Raw genomic sequence first — 19,774 nt, forward strand, 5'->3', positions numbered from 1 at the left:
TAAGTTCTGGGTTCTAATTCCAGGTTTTATACTGTTTGGTACTGTAAGTTTTTATAAAATTGAGGTATTTTCTCATGCTATTTTGAGAATGTATATAAACTGCTAAGCAACAGTGATTTTATGTTATTTTGCACCTATCAATGAAAACATTTTTCATACTTATGATCAACTACTTTTAAAAGATGTTAATATTTCTCGGAAAAAAATGATAGTTTAATCAACGTAAAGGTTCTAAGAAACTAAAATGAGCTACTATCATGTACTACATTTGGAAATATTAATGAAACAATTTTTAAAAAGTAAACAGACCACTGAATTATGATTTCCTTTTGCATACATTGATTTTGTCTTTTGATAGAAAGTACTTCTAAAAGACAAATTAAAAAGTTGCAAAATTCTACATTTAATCTACATACCAACAGTAAGTCATCATATTTTAAAGTCAGTGCCAAAAAAGTTAACTTCAAAGTTTTCTTTAAAGTTAAAGGAAAACCATCCACTTGTAATTTAGATTACCAAAGGATTATATTTATCTATACGCAAAAACTTCTATGGCCTAAAAATTGTGAAGTATATTGTATTAGGAATTGTCTGGGGAAAACAAGGAAAAATAATAAGATAAAAAACTAATATCATTTGGGCATAAGCACATGAATCAAATCATTCTTCTAGCAGAAGCTAAACTGAGTACAATCAAACGTGATTCTCAACTTTAAAAACCCTACAGAAATTTCCAGACAAAGTAAGTTGTTCAAAGCTGTCACAGCCAGTGAATAATTGTGTGTGTATACTGAGATAATCTTCACTGAGTTGTGTTTTGGTGAATATAAACCCTTCATAATGATCTAAAAGAACTATTTTTCTAAACCATTAAAACCTGTTTTAAAAAAACACTTCAAGTTTCTTTCAGAAACTACACTATTAGGATCATCTTGGAGCAGAAAGGATATTGATGGAACTGTCGTAAACACACTCTGTAATGGTTCTTCAACTAGAAACAAGTATTAATAATTCAAAGTACATGGATATTAACCCTTGGTCAGGCATTACACACTTTTTGGGAAGACAATGCATTGGTATCTCAGTTTCTAGATCTGATTCCACAGAAATACTCTGAAATAGACAATCTGATTCAGAAGTATGAAACTGCTTATAAAAAACAAAGCACAGGTATAAGACCTGAAATTAGAACTCAGAATCGAAGCCATTTGTGCTTGGGTGTCTTTAATTTCTAGTTCTCGTTTTTGTACCACTAAAGAACACAGTCCCAAAACGTCATGAATAAAAGAATAAAAACAAAGGTTGAAACTGTCCCAAAAGAGGTCACTTGGAAAATAGGCAGAAGAAAAAAACATTACTACATACAGCAAACATGAGAGCAAATTACATCTAGCTATTTCCTTGAGATGCTCAGAAGGTAGGGCTGTAATTCATTCCCATGCCCACAGCCTTTCTTCAGGCTAATTACAGCACATGTAGTTCCTCTATGAAGCTTTCTGTATCCTCTGCACTTGCTAGTATACTATACATAGCAGCACGAATTTTCCTTCGGAGCAAAGTTTAGTTATTATTCCTTTCCGTGACCGCGTTCCCAAAGGCACCACATGTCTTCAAATCAAATTAAACCAGAAGATTCAAGTCTCCAGAAATCCCTGGCCCGGCTCACTCCAGCTCCCCCGTCCCACAGTCAGTGCACAGCGAACCACATTTTCTATTCCAGTCAAGACAGCCTACTTTCCATCTCTCTAGACTCTAACCACTGTACATAACATATGTTCTGCTCTGCTTTTCAGTAATACCATCCTCATCAAAATAATTTTTTCTCTTTAAAAAACATGAAGACTAAAAGCACAGGCAACAAAAGGGAAAAATAGATAAATTGGGCTTCATCAAAATTAAAAACTTTTCTGCATCAAAGGACACTATCAACAGAGTGAAAAGACAACCCACAGGAGAAAATTTGCAGCTCATATATCTGATAAGAGATTAATAACAGAATATATAAAGAACTCCTACAACTCAATAATAAAAAACAAACAACTCAATTAAAAAGCAGACAGAATGTGAATAAACAAACACTTTGGCAAAGAAGATATACAAGTGGTCAGCAAGCACATGAAAATATGTTCAACGTCAGAGAGAAAAATACATCATTGGAAAATGCAAATCAAAACTAGAACGAGATACCACTTCATCTACCAGGTGGCTATTATCAAAAACAAACAAAAAATAACAAGTGTTGGTCAGGATGTAGAGAAATTATGCATTATTGATGAAAATGTAAAATGGTGCAGAGGCTAAGAACAATAGTATTGGCAGTTCCTCAAAAAATTAAGCATAGAATTACCACATGATTCAGTAATTCCATTTCTGGGTATGTACCCAAAAGAACTGAAAGAAGAGACTTGAACAGATATTTGTACACCAATGTACAAAGCAGCATTGTTCATAACAGTCAAAATGTGGAAAGAATCCAAACGTCCACTGACCAATGAATGAATAAAGAAAATGTGGTATATACATCCAACGGAATATTACTGAGCCTGAAAAAATAATAAAATTCTGATACATGCTGTAACATGGATGAACCTTGAAAACATAGTGCAATAAGTCAGACACAAAAGGGCAAATATTACAGGAGTCCACCTATATGAGGTACCTAAAGTAGTCAATTCAGAGACAGAAAGTAGATTACCAGGGACTGGGAAGAGGGAGGAATGTGGAGCTAGTGTTTAATGCGTACAGAGATTCTATCTGGGATGATGGAAAAGTTCTGGAGATGGACAGTGGTGACGGTTGCACAACAAGGTGAACGTACTTAATGTCACTAAACTGTACAGTTGAAAATGGTTAAAATGGTAAATCTTAGGTTACGTATATTTTAACACAAAAAAATGAAGATTCAAATGAAAAGTAACTCCATTAAACTCCTCAATATTTAATATAGTTATAACTAATTACTTTACTTAACTGGTTTGTCAGTTGTGTAAAATAAATGAGTCTTCCTAGAAAGTTAGAAAAACTTTTAAAATTAGGCACTTTATTTTTTAGGATATCTTTAAATATTGACCAATATTTAAAATTTGACCTATAAAATAAAAATTAATTTATCAAAGAACAAGCATACTTGAGAAACTATCCTGTATACTCTTCTTCTCTATCAGTCACTAATTTTCCTCTATCGATCTTACGTTGTAGTATTTTCTGTCATCATACAATTGTAGCTTTTATCCAAATGAGCTAAAATTTAAAAGTAAATAATTATATAAACGGAATGACGGCATACAGGTTTCCAACGTTAGACTTGAATTACAGAGACTTTTCAGTATAAACAAAAGGAAAGGGAGGGAGGAGGTATTGCCTTAAGAGTCTAAGGCACACACGCACTGCTAGGTCTAAAACAAAAGATAAAACATCTTAAGTTGCAAAATAATTGAAAGATATCGTGGTATACATTATAACACAGTGCAAGCAGCATTTCATATAATAAATCCATGTGTTATCAAAAGGAACTTTCTCAAGGATCATCACATAAATCTCAGAAATTGTGATCCCATATTACCACTAGGAAGATGGATTTTGGCTATATAGACTTAGTAAACGAAAACCAGTATCACTATTTTTAGGAGCAAACTAGATGACATGCATAAATAACAAAGTGAATCTAAATTTTTAAAATAATCATTAAATAAAAGTGAACAATTAGAACAGAGTAATAAAAATAATAAATTACATGGATGGAAGCAACTGACTAGATAAAAGCACGGAAGAATCTGGGCATACAAATAACATGAATCAACCAAATGGTGTTGCCATCATAAAGAAATCTAGTATTGTAACGGATTAATGCAAATGATCTCAGAGCTAAGATAAATTAATATTTGAAGTTCCACATTTTAAGATAAGCCAAAACAAAGAGGTCACAGCCATTCTAATTTTGCTTCTATATCCTAGAATATAGCAGGTGCTTGATAAAAACGTATTGGCTAAATAAGGTCATTAACTAAGAACCTGGAACCATTTAGTGGCTATTGAACTCCGGAGGCAAACATAAACCTGAATTTACAAGATATGCCATAGGGTAATTATCTCAGTAATGATCTTTAACCTTAAAATTTTATGGGAAATAATGATGGATACTTCAACTCCTAAAGTAGTATATACGTAACTCAAATCAGGAAACTCTTAATCACCAAGTTTAAGGGAGGTTAAAACATTGAGGTGACAAAGCAAGGAGTCATGATCTTTCTAGAGGGAAAATGGCACTTTTTAAAATCTTGAAAGATGGACATACTAAGAAGCAGGTCCACTAGGAAAAAAACGGGACTTAAGATTATTTAATTGGAAAAGCCAAGGATGGGAATGTGATAAGCTTTGACATAGGACACACTACTATGAGAGAATTTTTCCTTGCTACCAGTGTAGAATGTGAGGAGTCAGTTTGCCTTGACATTTTATGAAGTTAACAAAACATCTGCAGAATCCACTGCGCTTTTGAAACGTACTAGAATACCATCATTCTACATGGTAAACTACATAAGAATATTTGATAACCTTCTGGCTAAAAAAAGAATGAAGAAATAAGAAAATGCTAAAGTTCTGTTCATTTAGAACATAGTTAAAGACGAAGGGAACCTGTCTACCAGTGTAGTTCCATAGTTAAATGTTTTCCTTTATTCTTTTTTTCCCCCACTGTGGAAGATTGGCCCTGAGCTAACATCTGTTGCTAATCTTCCTCTCTTTTTGCTTGAGGAAGATTAGCCCTGAGCTAACATCTGTGCCAGTCTTCCTCTATTTTGTATGTGGGATGCCACTACAGCATAGCTTGATGAGCAATGTAGGTCAGCACTCAGGATCCAGATCCACGAACCCCAGGCCACGAAAGCAGAGTGTGTGAACTTAACCACTATGCCACCAGGCCAGCCCCTCCCTTGTTCTTAATAAAGATATCTAAGCTTTGGTTTACTAATCAGTTCAGTAAATCAATGCTAAAGGCAGAAATTCTGTATCTTTAAGCTTTAGATTTTAAAGATTGTTTTCATCATGTATAGACAGAATGAGATGCTTTTGGACCTAAAAAGTTTTTTTATATTATCTTCATTTCTAAAAACATCACCCATCAACAAGGTAATCAAAACTGAGACAGAAAGTGGTGGGCATTTTTTATTTTTAATCACAATATTAATATTGAAACTCTTTTCTAATGACGATCAGGAATGAGTTCCAATACAGTCTAAGATAACTTTGTAAGTGGTAATTCTAGTTAAGGAAAAACTGAGATATAAAAGACATATAAGGCAAAATCTTACATAAAATTCCCTTTACTTTTTTGATAGGATCAGAGTAAAGAAAACACTACTTGCCTTTGGGAATAGAAATAATAAAGTGATACGTAAATATTACTATAAACTGAGAAGACACCTGGCTTTTACTATGAGAATAGATTTATCACTTTGTTTAAGAATCATCTTTATGTTAAAAATTAGTAAAAAACTTTTACAAAGAGAATTAACTTCTAAAATTATGCTAACTGCTCTGTAACGTAGCTTTGAAGTAAGAATACGTATTTAAGTAAATGCACTTAGTATACAGTTCGTTAAAGAACATTAGCATTTTAATAGCAAGATTAATCAAGGACAATGAAACTATTTTCCTTAGGAAAAAGAAACTAAACACTATAAAATAAAAGCAATGATTGGAAATCTTAACTGATTTTATGTTATCAAGAGAGTCAATTTAATTTAATTATTTAATTTTTCCACAGAACTAACAATCGGTATTACTTCCATACCAAAAGAGATATAATCTGGGGGAAAAGAGTAAATCTATGAAGATTTTGACATTTTCCCTATCCACTTCTCATTTTTAAGATGTGATGATTCATAAGTCTAACAGAGATTATAACTTTCAGGAAATATACAAGAAATCCATGTTAAATAACAACAGTGGACCTCGAAGGCATGAGCTTTTGTCACTTTATTGTTAACCAATGAATGTTATCCAAAATTATAGATGTAATTGTAACTTAATTGTACAACACAAAATTATGCTAATGGTAAAAGCCTGTTGGAATTTACCAAATACTCATTAATATATTTTTACATTGCTATATGAACATGTGCTCTCAATTGCTAATAATAAAAGTTATAATTGGTTTAATCACTATGAAAACCTATATTGCAAATAGTTGTTCCTGTTTAGAAAAATTCACACAGCTTTAAAAATGGATTAAATCCATTTTAATCCTAATCTACAAATAGATTATAAACAGCAAATATAACTGGTAATTTTTCAACACTGATATCAAACTGATGTGACAATGGTAGTGCACACAATTCAAAATGAAGAAAATTAATAAAAATCCAACGGAAGTCCAAGTTTTCCCCTTTATGGCAATTGTTTTAACGCTCTGGAAAAGTGAACACAGGCTTGAAAGCATCAACAGCAGCGTTCACCCTCTAGTCCTCTAGCATGCTGCAAGCAGAAACATTCTCTTCCACAGTATTTTGAAGCATATGCACAACCACCGTACAACAGTGACTTCAAGGGTAACCAGTTATCTTTTGTCCTACAAAGTCCAAAAAATATATTAAATGCAACCTTTCCTTTTCATTATGTCTGCCCAGATTAATCCTTTTAAAGTCAGCAAAATCAAAAAAGCACAAGAGATATTTTCAGACACAAGTTGGATCTACTGTGCATGAAAAATGTTTAACAAAATGGCAATTTTAATAGATAAATGTAAATTTGAGTGCATAATACCAAATGGAAAGTAGCTGAACCACCCAGAGAAAACAAGGCTTTTCTTATCTCCAAATCTAGATATTTTACAATAAAGAAAATGTTAGAACACGTGAGTATTAGAACATCTTTCAAACAGGAAAGATTTCCTTGTAAGACATAATTGAGCTTAATATAACCTAACATTATAATTTCTAAAATAGGTTTAAAAAAACAAATTTAAGTATTCTTAGTTAGAGATTGAAAAAAATAAGCACAATGATTTAGAAATCAAATATGCTAAAATGATTATGTAACAATTACATCAGGAAATGAAGGTACAGACATTCTTCACATGCTACAAGGGAAACCTCTCTCGCTCTCTCACACACTCACACACACACACACACACACACACACACACACACACACACACACATACTTACTTCCTCAGGCATACAACACCCCTCCAGGAAGATAGTATACCAGCAAGAGCTTACAATTTTAGTACAAAGTCCCACAATTCAGCTCAACAAAAAGGCAGTTAAAAATTTAGCACTCTAAGATATTCTGAAGATAAAAGGAAATCTCAAAAATATTCCTTCATGATTGAAAGCATCACTATGTATTATAAAACATACAGCTGACACACTCTGTTGTGTTTGAACAACCAGTCATCGCAGGTGTAGTAGTGAGGTAGTATTTATTGTCCCTTCTCTGGGACTAATGTTTTCATAGGCTGTCCTTCCAGAAAGGTCCAAGTTCTTTTTAATGATTATAATCAATTACCAACAAACGATATTTTCTTTTATTAAATATCTCTTTGTCTAAATCAATCTATGAAAGAACAAAACTTTTAAATCTTTCAAAGATGACTGTTATTTGCAGATAACGTTTCATCAATAAATTTTCCTAGGGACCTACTACCTGCTGTCTACACCTTTGTGAATTGGTAAGTAAAGAAAGCCAAAGGGTGACAGGAGATGAAACACCAATCAATTCAGCTGTCAAAGATGACTGTAATTTAGTAAGCAAACATCAAATATCCAATAATGTAATTAAATTGGGATTTAAAAACTTAGCCACCAGCTGCACACTACACCATTCAACATTCTAATCCTCTTCATGATTGATATCTGTTTTCTCACAATGATCAAACACTGTCCACCCTGTCACCTACCCTCATTTTAAACACTGCCAATGATCTGTATGGTGGTATGGCAAGATACAAGGAGACATTGAGAAAATATGAATGAGAAAGAATGTGAAAATATGTGCAGATAAAACATGGGAGGGGCGAGGAAAACCAGAGTGCTCTACCTAAACACTCAGTAAGTAACCATCATCCTTTGAAACATACAAAGTGCTTAAATCACACATACACATTGGTCAGACGTGATAATTAGTGTTAATCTTCAACAGAAAAAAAATGGAAAATGAAAATCGTGAAAGGTGATGGAACACTGTTCTCCATTCCCTGGCCCAAAAAAAAAGGAAAACCAAACATGATATCACACTGCCTTAATGAGGAAGAGTTCCCCTTAGATACGTCTGTTAGTCACCACAGTCAAACTGGTATAAGTGCTTTGGCAAGGTGGGATGCACTCCATCACATCTGCAAAGGCCTGCTTTTCTCTGTTGGTGGTTCAGCTTATGAAGAACACGTATGCAAAATAACAGCTCTCACATTGCTTCAAACTCATCAATACGCTGCTTTGTATTGCCTTGTCGAATCTGTCGCAGAGTCTTGTACTTATCACGGCCTGCTTTAACATTCTCAGCATGAAGAACATCATTTTGTGTTTTCTTTGTTTCATCTCTGGCTTGGGCTAATTCTGAACTTAATGCCTATGTTTAAAAAATAAAAATTATGACTATGATTTTTTTCCTTAGATTTTAAAAACATGAAAAAGTTTAAAGACAAAAACATACATATAACAAATCTGACTTTTTTAGTACATTAAAATTTCCATTGTAAAATCTTTTTCTTTAAAGTGTGTAAGTTTGTTTTACTTTTAGTAATAATAGGGGTAGTGGTTAGGAAGGAATACTCATGGCCTTTCATTTCTACACTCATCAACCATGACAATTTTGTGTATTATTCTAAATTTCCTTAAGTTTCTCCAACAATACTTGAAATGACTTACAAAACGTGCAATGTAGCCATTATAGAATAATTTATAGATAAAAATCTACACCACTAGAAACGCTTTCTCCAAAAGTCTTAATATTTTATTCAACTATCACCTCACTTTCTTTATTAATATTTAAAGATTTCACCAATTAAAAAATTATAGAACTTACCTGGAAAGAAAGTTTAATATTAAAATTTCCTATTTTATTCTAATTATGCAAATTTAATAAACTGACCTTTCACCATTATAAAATCTGAACAAATAATTCAGATGATATAATGTCATACAACTAGTGTATTAAATTTTCATTGCCTTTAATATATACTTTACTATTTAAAAATTAAATTCATTTGCTTTTTAAACACAGCATTAAAATATTATCTTTTAACAAGAGTCAAGCTATAGTTAAAGAATAACTTACTGGTTAAGGCCTGATTACACAAGACTAACAAACAAGGGTGTGCTAACAGGATCATACAATAGATGAAATGAAATAATGCAACTGTAGGCCAAGCACCCACAAAGCAATCACAAGACCAGCTAGTGTTCAAGGCTTCCACAAAATCTAATGATCATTTTTAATAAGTTTAACTTAATAAAAAAAGAAAATGTAAACTATATTTTAAACGTGCATACAACTGCAAATTTTAAATACCTGGAGTTGCTTCTTAACACGCTCATTTTTCTGTGTTTCTGTTACGCGTTCCTCCTCACTTCTATGGTTCATTACCCCATCATTTGATAATTCAGCGCTAGCCTCAGCATTATTCTCATCATGTTCATCATGTTCATTTTCTGTTGGAGGAATGACCGGTGGTGGTGGAGGTGGAGGGGGGGCAGACATCACAGTTTTTAACTCTTCTTTGGTCTTTTCCAAGTCTTCCTGGGCTGCAAAAGCCTGAATATTATAAAATAAGTTTATCAGCAACTTACTTTTAAAACTTATAATTAAAACAATCATGCTATCCGTCCTTTCTAACAGAAACTATATTGCAGAGTAATGAAAATAGACCCTATTGATGAAAGCTCTATTTTTATAGAAGAATGACAACAGGTAGGAGTGATAGAATTTAAAAACATCACTTTGCACACCCTAACAGAATTATTAATTCTGGCAAGGATTATCAATTGTTGCTAAAATTGTTCTGCAAATAGTCGATGAGAAATGGATATTAGTACAATGCCAAAGAATGCTACACCTAATAGATTACATTTTAGCCACAAAGAGGAAAATGTAACCAGACAGTGGAGGAATCAGACTGTCATTATTCTATTCCAATGATCAATTAAAATCACTAATGGTGGGTTAACTAGATACTGTCTTCTGATATGATACAACAGAAGAATCCAGCATCATTCATTATTTGAGTGACCATATCGTGCTGGTTTGCCTGGAAAATCTTGCATTACACTGTTGTCATGATGTCATGATTAATAAAACTCCCTTTCACTCTCAAAAATGTTCTAATTTGGATGATAAATGATACGGAAGTCTTACCTATAAGGCATTGTAGCCAAAAACTTAACTTGAATCATTCAAGGTTTTAGGTCTATCTTCCAATTTACAGGAAATATTAACAATAAAAGGACAAGCTGAATGACATCATGAGGAAGAAAGGAGACAAATATAAGAGGAGGGACAATCTGAAGGTCCTTTCAATTACTTAGTATCCTAAAAAGAACTGGCCTACTTTAAAAGAGATTTAGAGCAAACAGACGCAGTGCAAAGTCCTACTTTGGACACTGGCCTGGCAAATTATCTATAAAGGACTTCTTGGGTCAATTTTGAATATAGTCTGCCCAGAAATATATATATGGACAACTAATTTACAACAAAGTAGCCAAGAATGTACAGTGGGAAAAGACAGTCCCTTCCATAAACGGTGTCGGGAAAACTGGACAGCCACACGCAAAAGACTGAAACTGGACCACTATCTTACACCATACACAAAAATCAACTCAAAATGGATGAAAGATGTGAACCTAAGACCTGAAACCACAAAACTCCTGGAAGAAAACTTAGTTGCTCCTTGACGTTGGTCTTGGCAATCATTTTTTGGATTTGACACCAAAAGCAAAGGCCACAAAAGCAAAAAGTAAACATGTGGGACTACAGCAAACCAAAAAGTTTCTGTACAGCAAAGAAAACCATCAATAAAATGAAAAGGCAACCTACCAAATGGGACAAAATATTTGCAAATCATATATCTGATAAGGGGTTAATATCCAAAATATACAAAGAACTCATACAACTCAATAGCAAAAAACACAAATAATTCTATTAAAAAATGGGCAGAGGATCTAAATAGACATTTTTCCAAAGAAGACATACAGATGGCCAACAGATACATGAAAAGGTACTCAAAATCACTAATCAGGGGAATGCAAATCAAAACCACAATGAGATATCACCTCATTCCTGTTAGAATGGTTATTCTCAAAAAGATAACAAGCATTGGCGAGGATGTGGAGAAAAGGGAACCCTTTTTTCTTGTGCATCATTGGTGGGAATATAAATTGGTGAGGCCATTATGGAAAACAGTATGGAGGTACCTCAAAAAATGAAAAAATAGAACTACCATATGATCCAGCAACTCCACTTCTGGGTATTTAACCAAAGAAAAGGAAATCACTAACTCAAAAAAATATATGCACTCCCATGTTCACTGCAGCATTATTTACAATAGCCAAGATATGGAAGAAACCTCTAAGTGTCACAGTGGATGAATTAATAAAGAAAATGTGGTGTATACATACACAATGGAATATTATTTAGCCATAAAAAAGAAGGAAATCTTGCTATTTGCAACAACATGGACGGACCTTGAGGACGTTACATTAAGTGAAATAAGTGAGGGAGAGAAAGATAAATACCATATGATCTCACTTATATGTGGAATCTTTTTTTTTTTTTTTAAGGTATGCTTTCTGTTGAGGAAGACTGGCGCTGAGCTAACATCTGTTGCCAATCTTCCTCTTTTTTTCCTCCCCGAAGCCACAGTACATAGTTGGATATCCTAGTTGTAAGTCATTCCAGTTCTTCTAGGGGAGATGCCACCACAGCATGGCTTAATGAGTGGTGTGTAGGTCCACACCCAGGATCTGAACCAGCAAACTCCAAGTCACCAAAGCAGAGCACAAAAACTTAACCACAGCCACAGGGCTGGCCTCTATACATGGAATCGTAAAACAAAACAAAACTGAGCTCATGAACACAGAGAACAGATTGGTGGTTACAAGAGGTGGGTATGGGTGAAACGGGTGAAGGAGATTAAAAAGTATATAAACTCCCAGCTATAAAATAAACACGTTCTGGAAATGTGATGTACAGCATGGGGACTAGAGTTAATAATATTGTATTGCATATTTGAAAATTCTTAAGAGAATAAATCTTAAAAGTTTTCATTACAAGAGAAAAAATTTTACAACTATGTACGGTGATAGATGCTAACAACTTATTGTGGTGATCATTTTGCAATATATATAAATATTGAATCATTATGTTGTATATCTGAAGCTAACAAAATGTTATATGTCAATTATATCTAAATAAAAAACTGAATATAGTCTAAAATTAGATAAGATGAAAACTGACTAAAATGGAATAGTATGCACAGTATGACCTCACTCTGAACATATAAATGTGTATGCATACACATACGCAAACAGGAAAAGATCCTGGAGGGATATGCACTAAGGTGTTAAAATAGTGATCCTAGTTTGTAGGAATGTGATTTTTCTTTTGAGTGCATTTTCTAATTTCTACAGTTCACAAGATTTGCCTCTATGATATGTTATTTTTAAAAGTTTATGTGTTTCAGGGGCTAGTTCCGTGGCCGAGTGGTTAAGTTCACGTGCTTCACATCGGTGGCCCAGGGTTTCACCAGTTCAGATGCTGGGCACAGACCCAGCACTGCTCATCAAGCCATGCTGAGACGGCGTTCCACATAGCAGAAACACAAGACCCTACAACTAGGATACACAACTATGTACTGGGGGGCTTTGGAGAGAAGAAGGAGGAAAAGAACGAAGATTGGCAACAGATGCTAGCTGAGGGCCAATCTTTAAAAAGAAAAAAGTTTATTTGTTTCTATAAAATTCTAATAAAGAAAGTAGTGTAACAGTAGGTTAACAGAGTTTTATTCCTTTTGTGGAGTTATATACACATGAATACATAATTCTCAATATATCAAAAACTTACTTATAAAGTTTAAACTGCTACAAAGAAAATTTAAGCTAAGAGTGAAAGAAACCATATTCACATTTTATTTTAGAAAAGTCATATACCTTCGGGTGTACAAAATTATTATTATAGTTCCTATTATCATAGTTCCATTTAAGAGTTAATGTTATTTAAAGTTTGAATTAAACTCTTATGATTTTAAAATCCCCCAGGCCTCCAACTAAAGCCTGATTTTTCACTTGTGTGCTATTTCAGACAACAGTGGTTTCATCTACTTAGAAACTCATATTAGAAATCTCAGTATCATCTTCACTGCATCCCTCTAATTCAACTTTATATCCGATCATTTGGTTGCCACACCCTTTTGAGTTTACCACAAAATGTCTCTCAACAATTCCTGTTCGTCTTTACTCTGTTACACCCTAGCTTTGGGTCTTTAGCTCGTAAGTAATCCTACCCTTCATCCCAATCCATCCTTCAAACTGATTGCTAAGTTATTTTTATAAAATCATACCTGATCACACTACAATCCTGTTTTGAAACCTTCAGAGCCCAATGTCTACAAATACTCCCCATAATCTTGCTTAGCAGGGCATTTATTTAAAGCCTTTCACAACCTAATTTCCTCTCTAACTTTCCAGCCACATCTCCCAAAATTTCTGAACCTATAGTCTAAGCTTTGCTCACTTACTGGTTGTCCTCACATCTGTCATACTTCCTATACTCATTCAGTTCCCCTGTCTGGAATGACTATCTTTTCAGTCTCTAACCACTCCCAATCTTTCCTACCTCAAAATTGAATTTATTTTATTCAAGACCCACCTTTAACTTATAAGGGCTTCCCCAACACCTGCCTCATTCCCACAGAAATTAATCACCTCTTTTGTATTCCCAAAGTACTCAGCTTAAATCAATAGATTAATATTTACTACAATACACACAGATATCTCTTCCCCTCCAAATTGTGACAGTATCTTATACTCAACTCTATAAATTCAGCATACTGCTGGGTACAAAATGGGTATTCAATAAATGACAGTGAATGAACAAACAAATCATTACTTTGTGCTGCCACTCAGTAGCTTCCTCTTCCTTTTTCTTCTTGGCTTCCTCTAGAAGTGCAATCTTGGCAGTGAATTCAGCAAGTTCTGCTGCCTAAAATGAACAATATAATTACCAACACTAAAAAGCTTAATATATTTCCAATAATTTATATTAAGTCGTCAAAGCTTTAATGTACAATCTTGGGCTGTTTTACATGTTTTTCTTAGACAGACTTCCATTTTAAAAAATGGTAATATTTCTTTAAAATCATAAATATTTATAATAGGTCTAAGGAGCTAATAAGGAGGCAAAGTAAAAGAAAATTATTAATCTACAGACTAGTTATTTCTGTTTCAGTAGGGGGAACTTAAAATGTGCAACTTAGGAGCTACTTTTTAACTTTTATCAATAATATATTTGCTAAAGCCTACAAAAGAAAAAATTGTATTTATATAATGCTTTATAAAGAGCATTTTGTCAAATAATCTCATTTGATTCCCCAACAATCCTATTAGGTGGTATTACTCCTTTTTCAAAAGGAGGGATCTGAGGCACACATCAAGTAAATGCTTGAACCAATATTTAAATCCAGGATCTTCTAAGTGTCATAATACTCATTATTTGCAAGTCCACCAAACAAACAAAAAACCCAATCAATTATGGCCTACAGTTATCTTACAGGAGTTAGAACATATTGTCAATTTATCTAAAGCAAAACATGCCAGTGGCTTATGCAAAGTTTAAGTGAATCAGAATCTTTTGTCAGCAACAGATTCCACTTATCTTTTATTCTGTTTTGCTTTTAGTTTTTTTTTTAAAAGGCAGAAATAGAATTTCTAGGTTTATTTCCACCCTTTATTATTAAGTTACTTGTATCTTTGGTTTGCTTTCCAGAAGGTATAATATACTCAGTCTTGCAAGGTTCACTCCATGCTTTTGTCTAAATTATTCTTTTTCTCTAAGACAGAACTAAGACAGGCGCCTTACTAGCTGCTCCTGATTCTTCATCTGGTCGGCAGCTTGTTTTGCTATAGCAGACTTGGCCTCTTCAGCAGCTCGACGCTCCTTTTCAAGCCTTTCTGCTTCTTCTTTCGCTCGTTTTCGTTCCTGGTCCAGTTCCAGAGCTTTTCGAGTCTGTTCTTCTAGTTCTGTCAAATATATGTATATCCCACAAAACAATGTTTAATTCCAATTACTCTCAATGTCAAAAGAAGCCAAAATAGTAGCAAGGAATCTAATCTGTACAGCTTCTAAGAATTAGCACAACTACAAATGAACACTTACCTTGTTTTTAACTTGGCAAAAGCCTAACAATTAAAAAAAATCTATTACATAATTAAATATGAAGAAATGAAAATCCTCTGTAATTCAAGTTATGTCATAAAGCTAGAAGCACATCCTCTATTTTATTTTTAAAAAAATACTCTTTCCAGGCCAGCTGGATGGCGCAGCAGTTAAGTGCGCAAGTTCTGCTTCAGCGGTCCAGGGTTCACCGATTCAGATGCTGGGTGCGGACCTATGCACCACTTGGCAAGCCATGCTGTGGTACGCATCCCACATATAAAGTAGAGGAAGATGGGGATAGATGCTAGCTCAGGGCCAGTCTTCCTCAGCAAAAAGAGGAGGACTGGCAGCATACGTTAGCTCAGGGCTAATCTTCCTCAAAAAAAAAAGAAAAAGAAAAAAAATCTCTTTCCAGAGCCAGCCCTGATGGCCTAGCAGTTAAAGTTCAGTGCGCTCTGCCTTGGCAGCCTGGGTTTCAGTTCCCAGGTGAAGAACCACACCACCTGTCTGTCATTAGCCATGCTGTGGTGGCAGCTCATATGGAAGAACCAAAAGACCTTACAACTATACACGACTATGTACTGGGGCTTTTGGAAGGGCATGGGGAGGAAGAAATAAGGAGGAAGATTGGCAACAGATGTTAGCTTAGGGCGAATCTTCCCCAGGGGGGAAATAAAAATCTCTCCAAAGTTTTATTCTCAACAACTTGCCATCTGTTCCAAAAATCTATAAAATAACACACTTTAAAACTTACATAAGTTTTTACTTATCTTAAACTAAGTATCAGATAAATAAGCTCATGACATTAAGATTGAAAATAATTCTTCTAATTCAATATAGGAATTTTGATGTGAATTATATGAATTACTGAAAATTTTGAGTTATTAGTACACAGCCATTCCTCAGGCATGAAGAAAATTAATATCTGGAGATGAATGACACAGATTTTAATCCTTAAGTGTACAGATCATACACACAATTCTCTTTTCTTATTCTAATGAGTTAAATGAGAAAGGAAAATATCACTAGCACAAAGCCAAAAGTTTTTAAATGAGTTTATTTAAATATTATTCTGACAAGTCTTGGTTAATAACAAGGACGTTTTGTGACAGAAGACAATAGAATGCCACCTATTAAGAGGGTACAATGTCTTAGAAAGAATGACTCTCACTTTCTGCACACTATAGAGAAGAGGAAAAGCAAAATTTGTAAGTCATGAGCTTTGAAAGCTAACTAACATACACACTTCTCCTTACTATTCTTAATTTTGTTGGTCTTGGTCAGAATTAATTTAAATAACTGCAGTTAAGACTTGGGAGGTTTTGAGACAGTTAGGAAGGAAAATGACTCTGGTTAGGCTTTAAATATTGTAAAACTTCTATGAGGCTATTTGACCATAAAGAAGAAACATATATTAACAATGGATGTTACCAGAGCTGAATTCTAGGATTATTCACCTAGAATCTGCCTTCTAAAACTTAGATATCAAGCTAACCTACCAAACTTTTCTTATGGTTCATTCTTTCCATCTAGTTGACTGATATATAAAATAAAGCCCACAAACATAAACTGAAAGCCATGCCTCTGAGAACAGGAACACGACAAGGGTGTCCACTCTCACCACTCTTATTCAACATAGTACTGGAGGTTTTGGCCAGAGCAATCAGGCAGGAAAAAGAAATAAAAGGAATCCAAATAGGCAATGAAGAAGCAAAACTCTTGCTGTTTGCAGATGACATGATCTTATATATAGAAAACTCTGAAGAATCCACTGGAAAACTATTAGAAATAATCAACAACTACAGCAAAGTTGCAGGGTATAAAATCAACTTACATAAATCAGTAGCATTTCTATACTCTAATAACGAACTAACAGAAAAAGAACTCAAGAACATAATACCATTCACAATCGCAACAAAAAGAATACAATACCTTGGAGTAAATTTAACCAAGGAAGTGATAGACCCATACAACAAAAACTACAAGACCTTCCTGAAAGAAACTGATGACATAAAGAGATGGAAAGACATTCCATGTACATGGATTGGAAGAATAAACATAGTTAAAATGTCCATACTACCTAAAGCAATCTACAGATTCAACGCTATCCCAACCAGAATCCCAATGACATTCTTTACAGAAATAGAACAAAGAATCCTAAAATTCATATGGGGCAACAAAAGACCCCGAATTGCTAAAGCAGTCCTAAGAAAAAAGAACAAAGCTGAAGGCATCACAACTCTTGACTTCAAAACATACTACAAAGCTACAGTAATCAAAACAGCATGGTACTGTACAAAATCAGGTCCACAGATCAATGGAACAGAATTGAAAGCCCAGAAATAAAACCACACATCTATGGACAGCTAATCTTCAACAAAGGAGCTGAGGGCATACAATGGAGAAAAGAAAGTTTCTTCAACAAATGGTGCTGGGAAAACTGGACAGCCACATGTAAAAGAATGAAAATTGACCATTCTTTTTCACCACTCACAAAAATAAACTCAAAATGGATCAAAGACCTAAAGGTAAGACCTGAAACCATAAGGCTTCTAGAAGAAAATATAGGCAGTACACTCTGACATCAGTATCAAAAGGATCTTTTCGGACACCATGTCTTCTCAGACAAGGGAAACAATGGAAAGAATAAACAAATGGGACTTCATCAGACTAAAGAGCTTCTTCAAGGAAAGGGAAAACAGGATTGAAACAAAAAAACAACCCACCAATTGGGAAAAAACATTTGCAAGCCAGATATCCGACAAAGGGTTAATCTCCATACTATACAAAGAACTCACACAACTCAATAACAAATAATCAAACAACCTGATCAAAAAATGGGCAGGGGACATAAGAGACATTTCTCCAAAGAAGATACACAGATGGCCAATAGGCACATGAAAAGATGTTCAGCATCACTGATCATCAGGAAAACGCAAATCAAAACTACACTAAGATATCACCTTACACCTATTAGAATGGCAAAAATAACCAAAACAAAAAGTAACAAATGTTGGAGAGGTTGTGGAGAAAAAGGAACCCTCATACACTGCTGGTGGGAATGCAAACTGGTGTAGTCACTATGGAAAACAGTATGGAGATTTCTCAAAAAATTAAAATTAGAAATACCATATGACCCAGCCATCTCACTACTGGGTACCTATCCAAAGAACTTGAAATCAGCAATTTCAAAAGTCCCATGCACCCCTTTGTTCACTGCAGCATTATTCACAATAGCCAAGACGTGGAAGCAACCTAAGTGCCCATCAACTGATGATTGGATAAAGAAAATATGGTATATATACACAATGGAATACTACTCAGCCACAAAAAAGGATAAAATCGTCCTATTCACAACAACATGGACGGACCTTGAGGGTATTATGTTAAGTGAAATAAGCCAGATAGAGAAAGACAATCTCTGTATGACTCTACTCATATGTGGAAGTTAAACATGTAGACAAAGAGAACAGATTACTGGTTACCAGGAGAAAGGGGGGGTGGGGGCGGGCACAAAGGGTGAAGTGGTGCACCTACAACATGACTGACAAACAACGTACAACTGAAATTTCACAAGGTTGTAAACTATCATAATCTCAATAAAAAATAAAATAGAAAAAGAAAATCACAATGAGTTACCACTTCATACCCATTAGGATGACTATAATCCAAAAGACAAACATCAACAAGTGTTGGTGAGGATATAGAGAAACTATACATTGCTGGTGGGAATGTAAAATGGTACAGTCACTTCAGAAAACAGCTTGGCAGTTCCTCAAAAAGTTAAACATAGAGTTACCATATGACCCGGCAATTCCACTCTCAGGTTTATATCCCAAAGAAATGAAAACATACAAATACACAATAACCAGTACTTAAATGTTCATAGCAGCATATTCACAATAGCCAAACAGTAGAAACAACCCAAATGTCCAACAAAAGATGAATAAGTAAAATGTAGTATATCCACAAAATGGAATATTATTCAGCAACAAAAAAGAATGAAGTGCTTGACACATGCTATAACATGGATGAACCTTGAAACCATTATGCTCAGTGAAAGACAGTCACAAAAGACCACATTTTGCATGATTCCATTCATATGAAATGTTCAGACAGGCAAGCTTAGAGAGAGAGAAAGTAAATCAGGAGTTGCCTAGGGTTGGGGGAGGGACGACTGGGAAGAAATGGGAGTGACTGCCAATGGGTTGGTATTTCTTTTAGGGGTGATGAAATCGTTCTAAAGTTATAGTGATGGTTGCACAACTCTGTGAATTTAATAAAAGCCATTAAATTGTACACTTTAAATGGTTAATTGCGTGGTATGTGAACATCTCAACAAAGCTATTAGAAAAAAATAGGGAAGGGGCCAGCCCGGTAGCATAGGAGTTAAGTTCACACGTTCTCC

At 34.4% G+C, this 19,774-nt stretch overlaps 1 protein-coding gene across 2 annotated transcripts in view; it reads right to left on the bottom strand.

Annotated features, from left to right (window-relative positions):
- RDX (radixin) overlaps positions 1 to 19,774 on the bottom strand; it is an 85,502-nt gene that overhangs the window by 16,963 nt on the left and 48,765 nt on the right. For both annotated transcript variants that reach the window (XM_070623072.1, XM_070623073.1), the window contains 4 exons: positions 15,070 to 15,230; positions 14,101 to 14,193; positions 9,511 to 9,753; positions 8,408 to 8,568 (listed from right to left, as the gene is read on the bottom strand). In XM_070623072.1, coding sequence (XP_070479173.1) covers positions 8,408 to 8,568; positions 9,511 to 9,753; positions 14,101 to 14,193; positions 15,070 to 15,230 — 658 coding nt within the window. The remainder of the gene's footprint in view (positions 1 to 8,407; positions 8,569 to 9,510; positions 9,754 to 14,100; positions 14,194 to 15,069; positions 15,231 to 19,774) is intronic.

Source organism: Equus przewalskii, chromosome 6 (assembly GCF_037783145.1).
Source record: "Equus przewalskii isolate Varuska chromosome 6, EquPr2, whole genome shotgun sequence".
Taxonomy (NCBI): domain Eukaryota; kingdom Metazoa; phylum Chordata; class Mammalia; order Perissodactyla; family Equidae; genus Equus; species Equus przewalskii.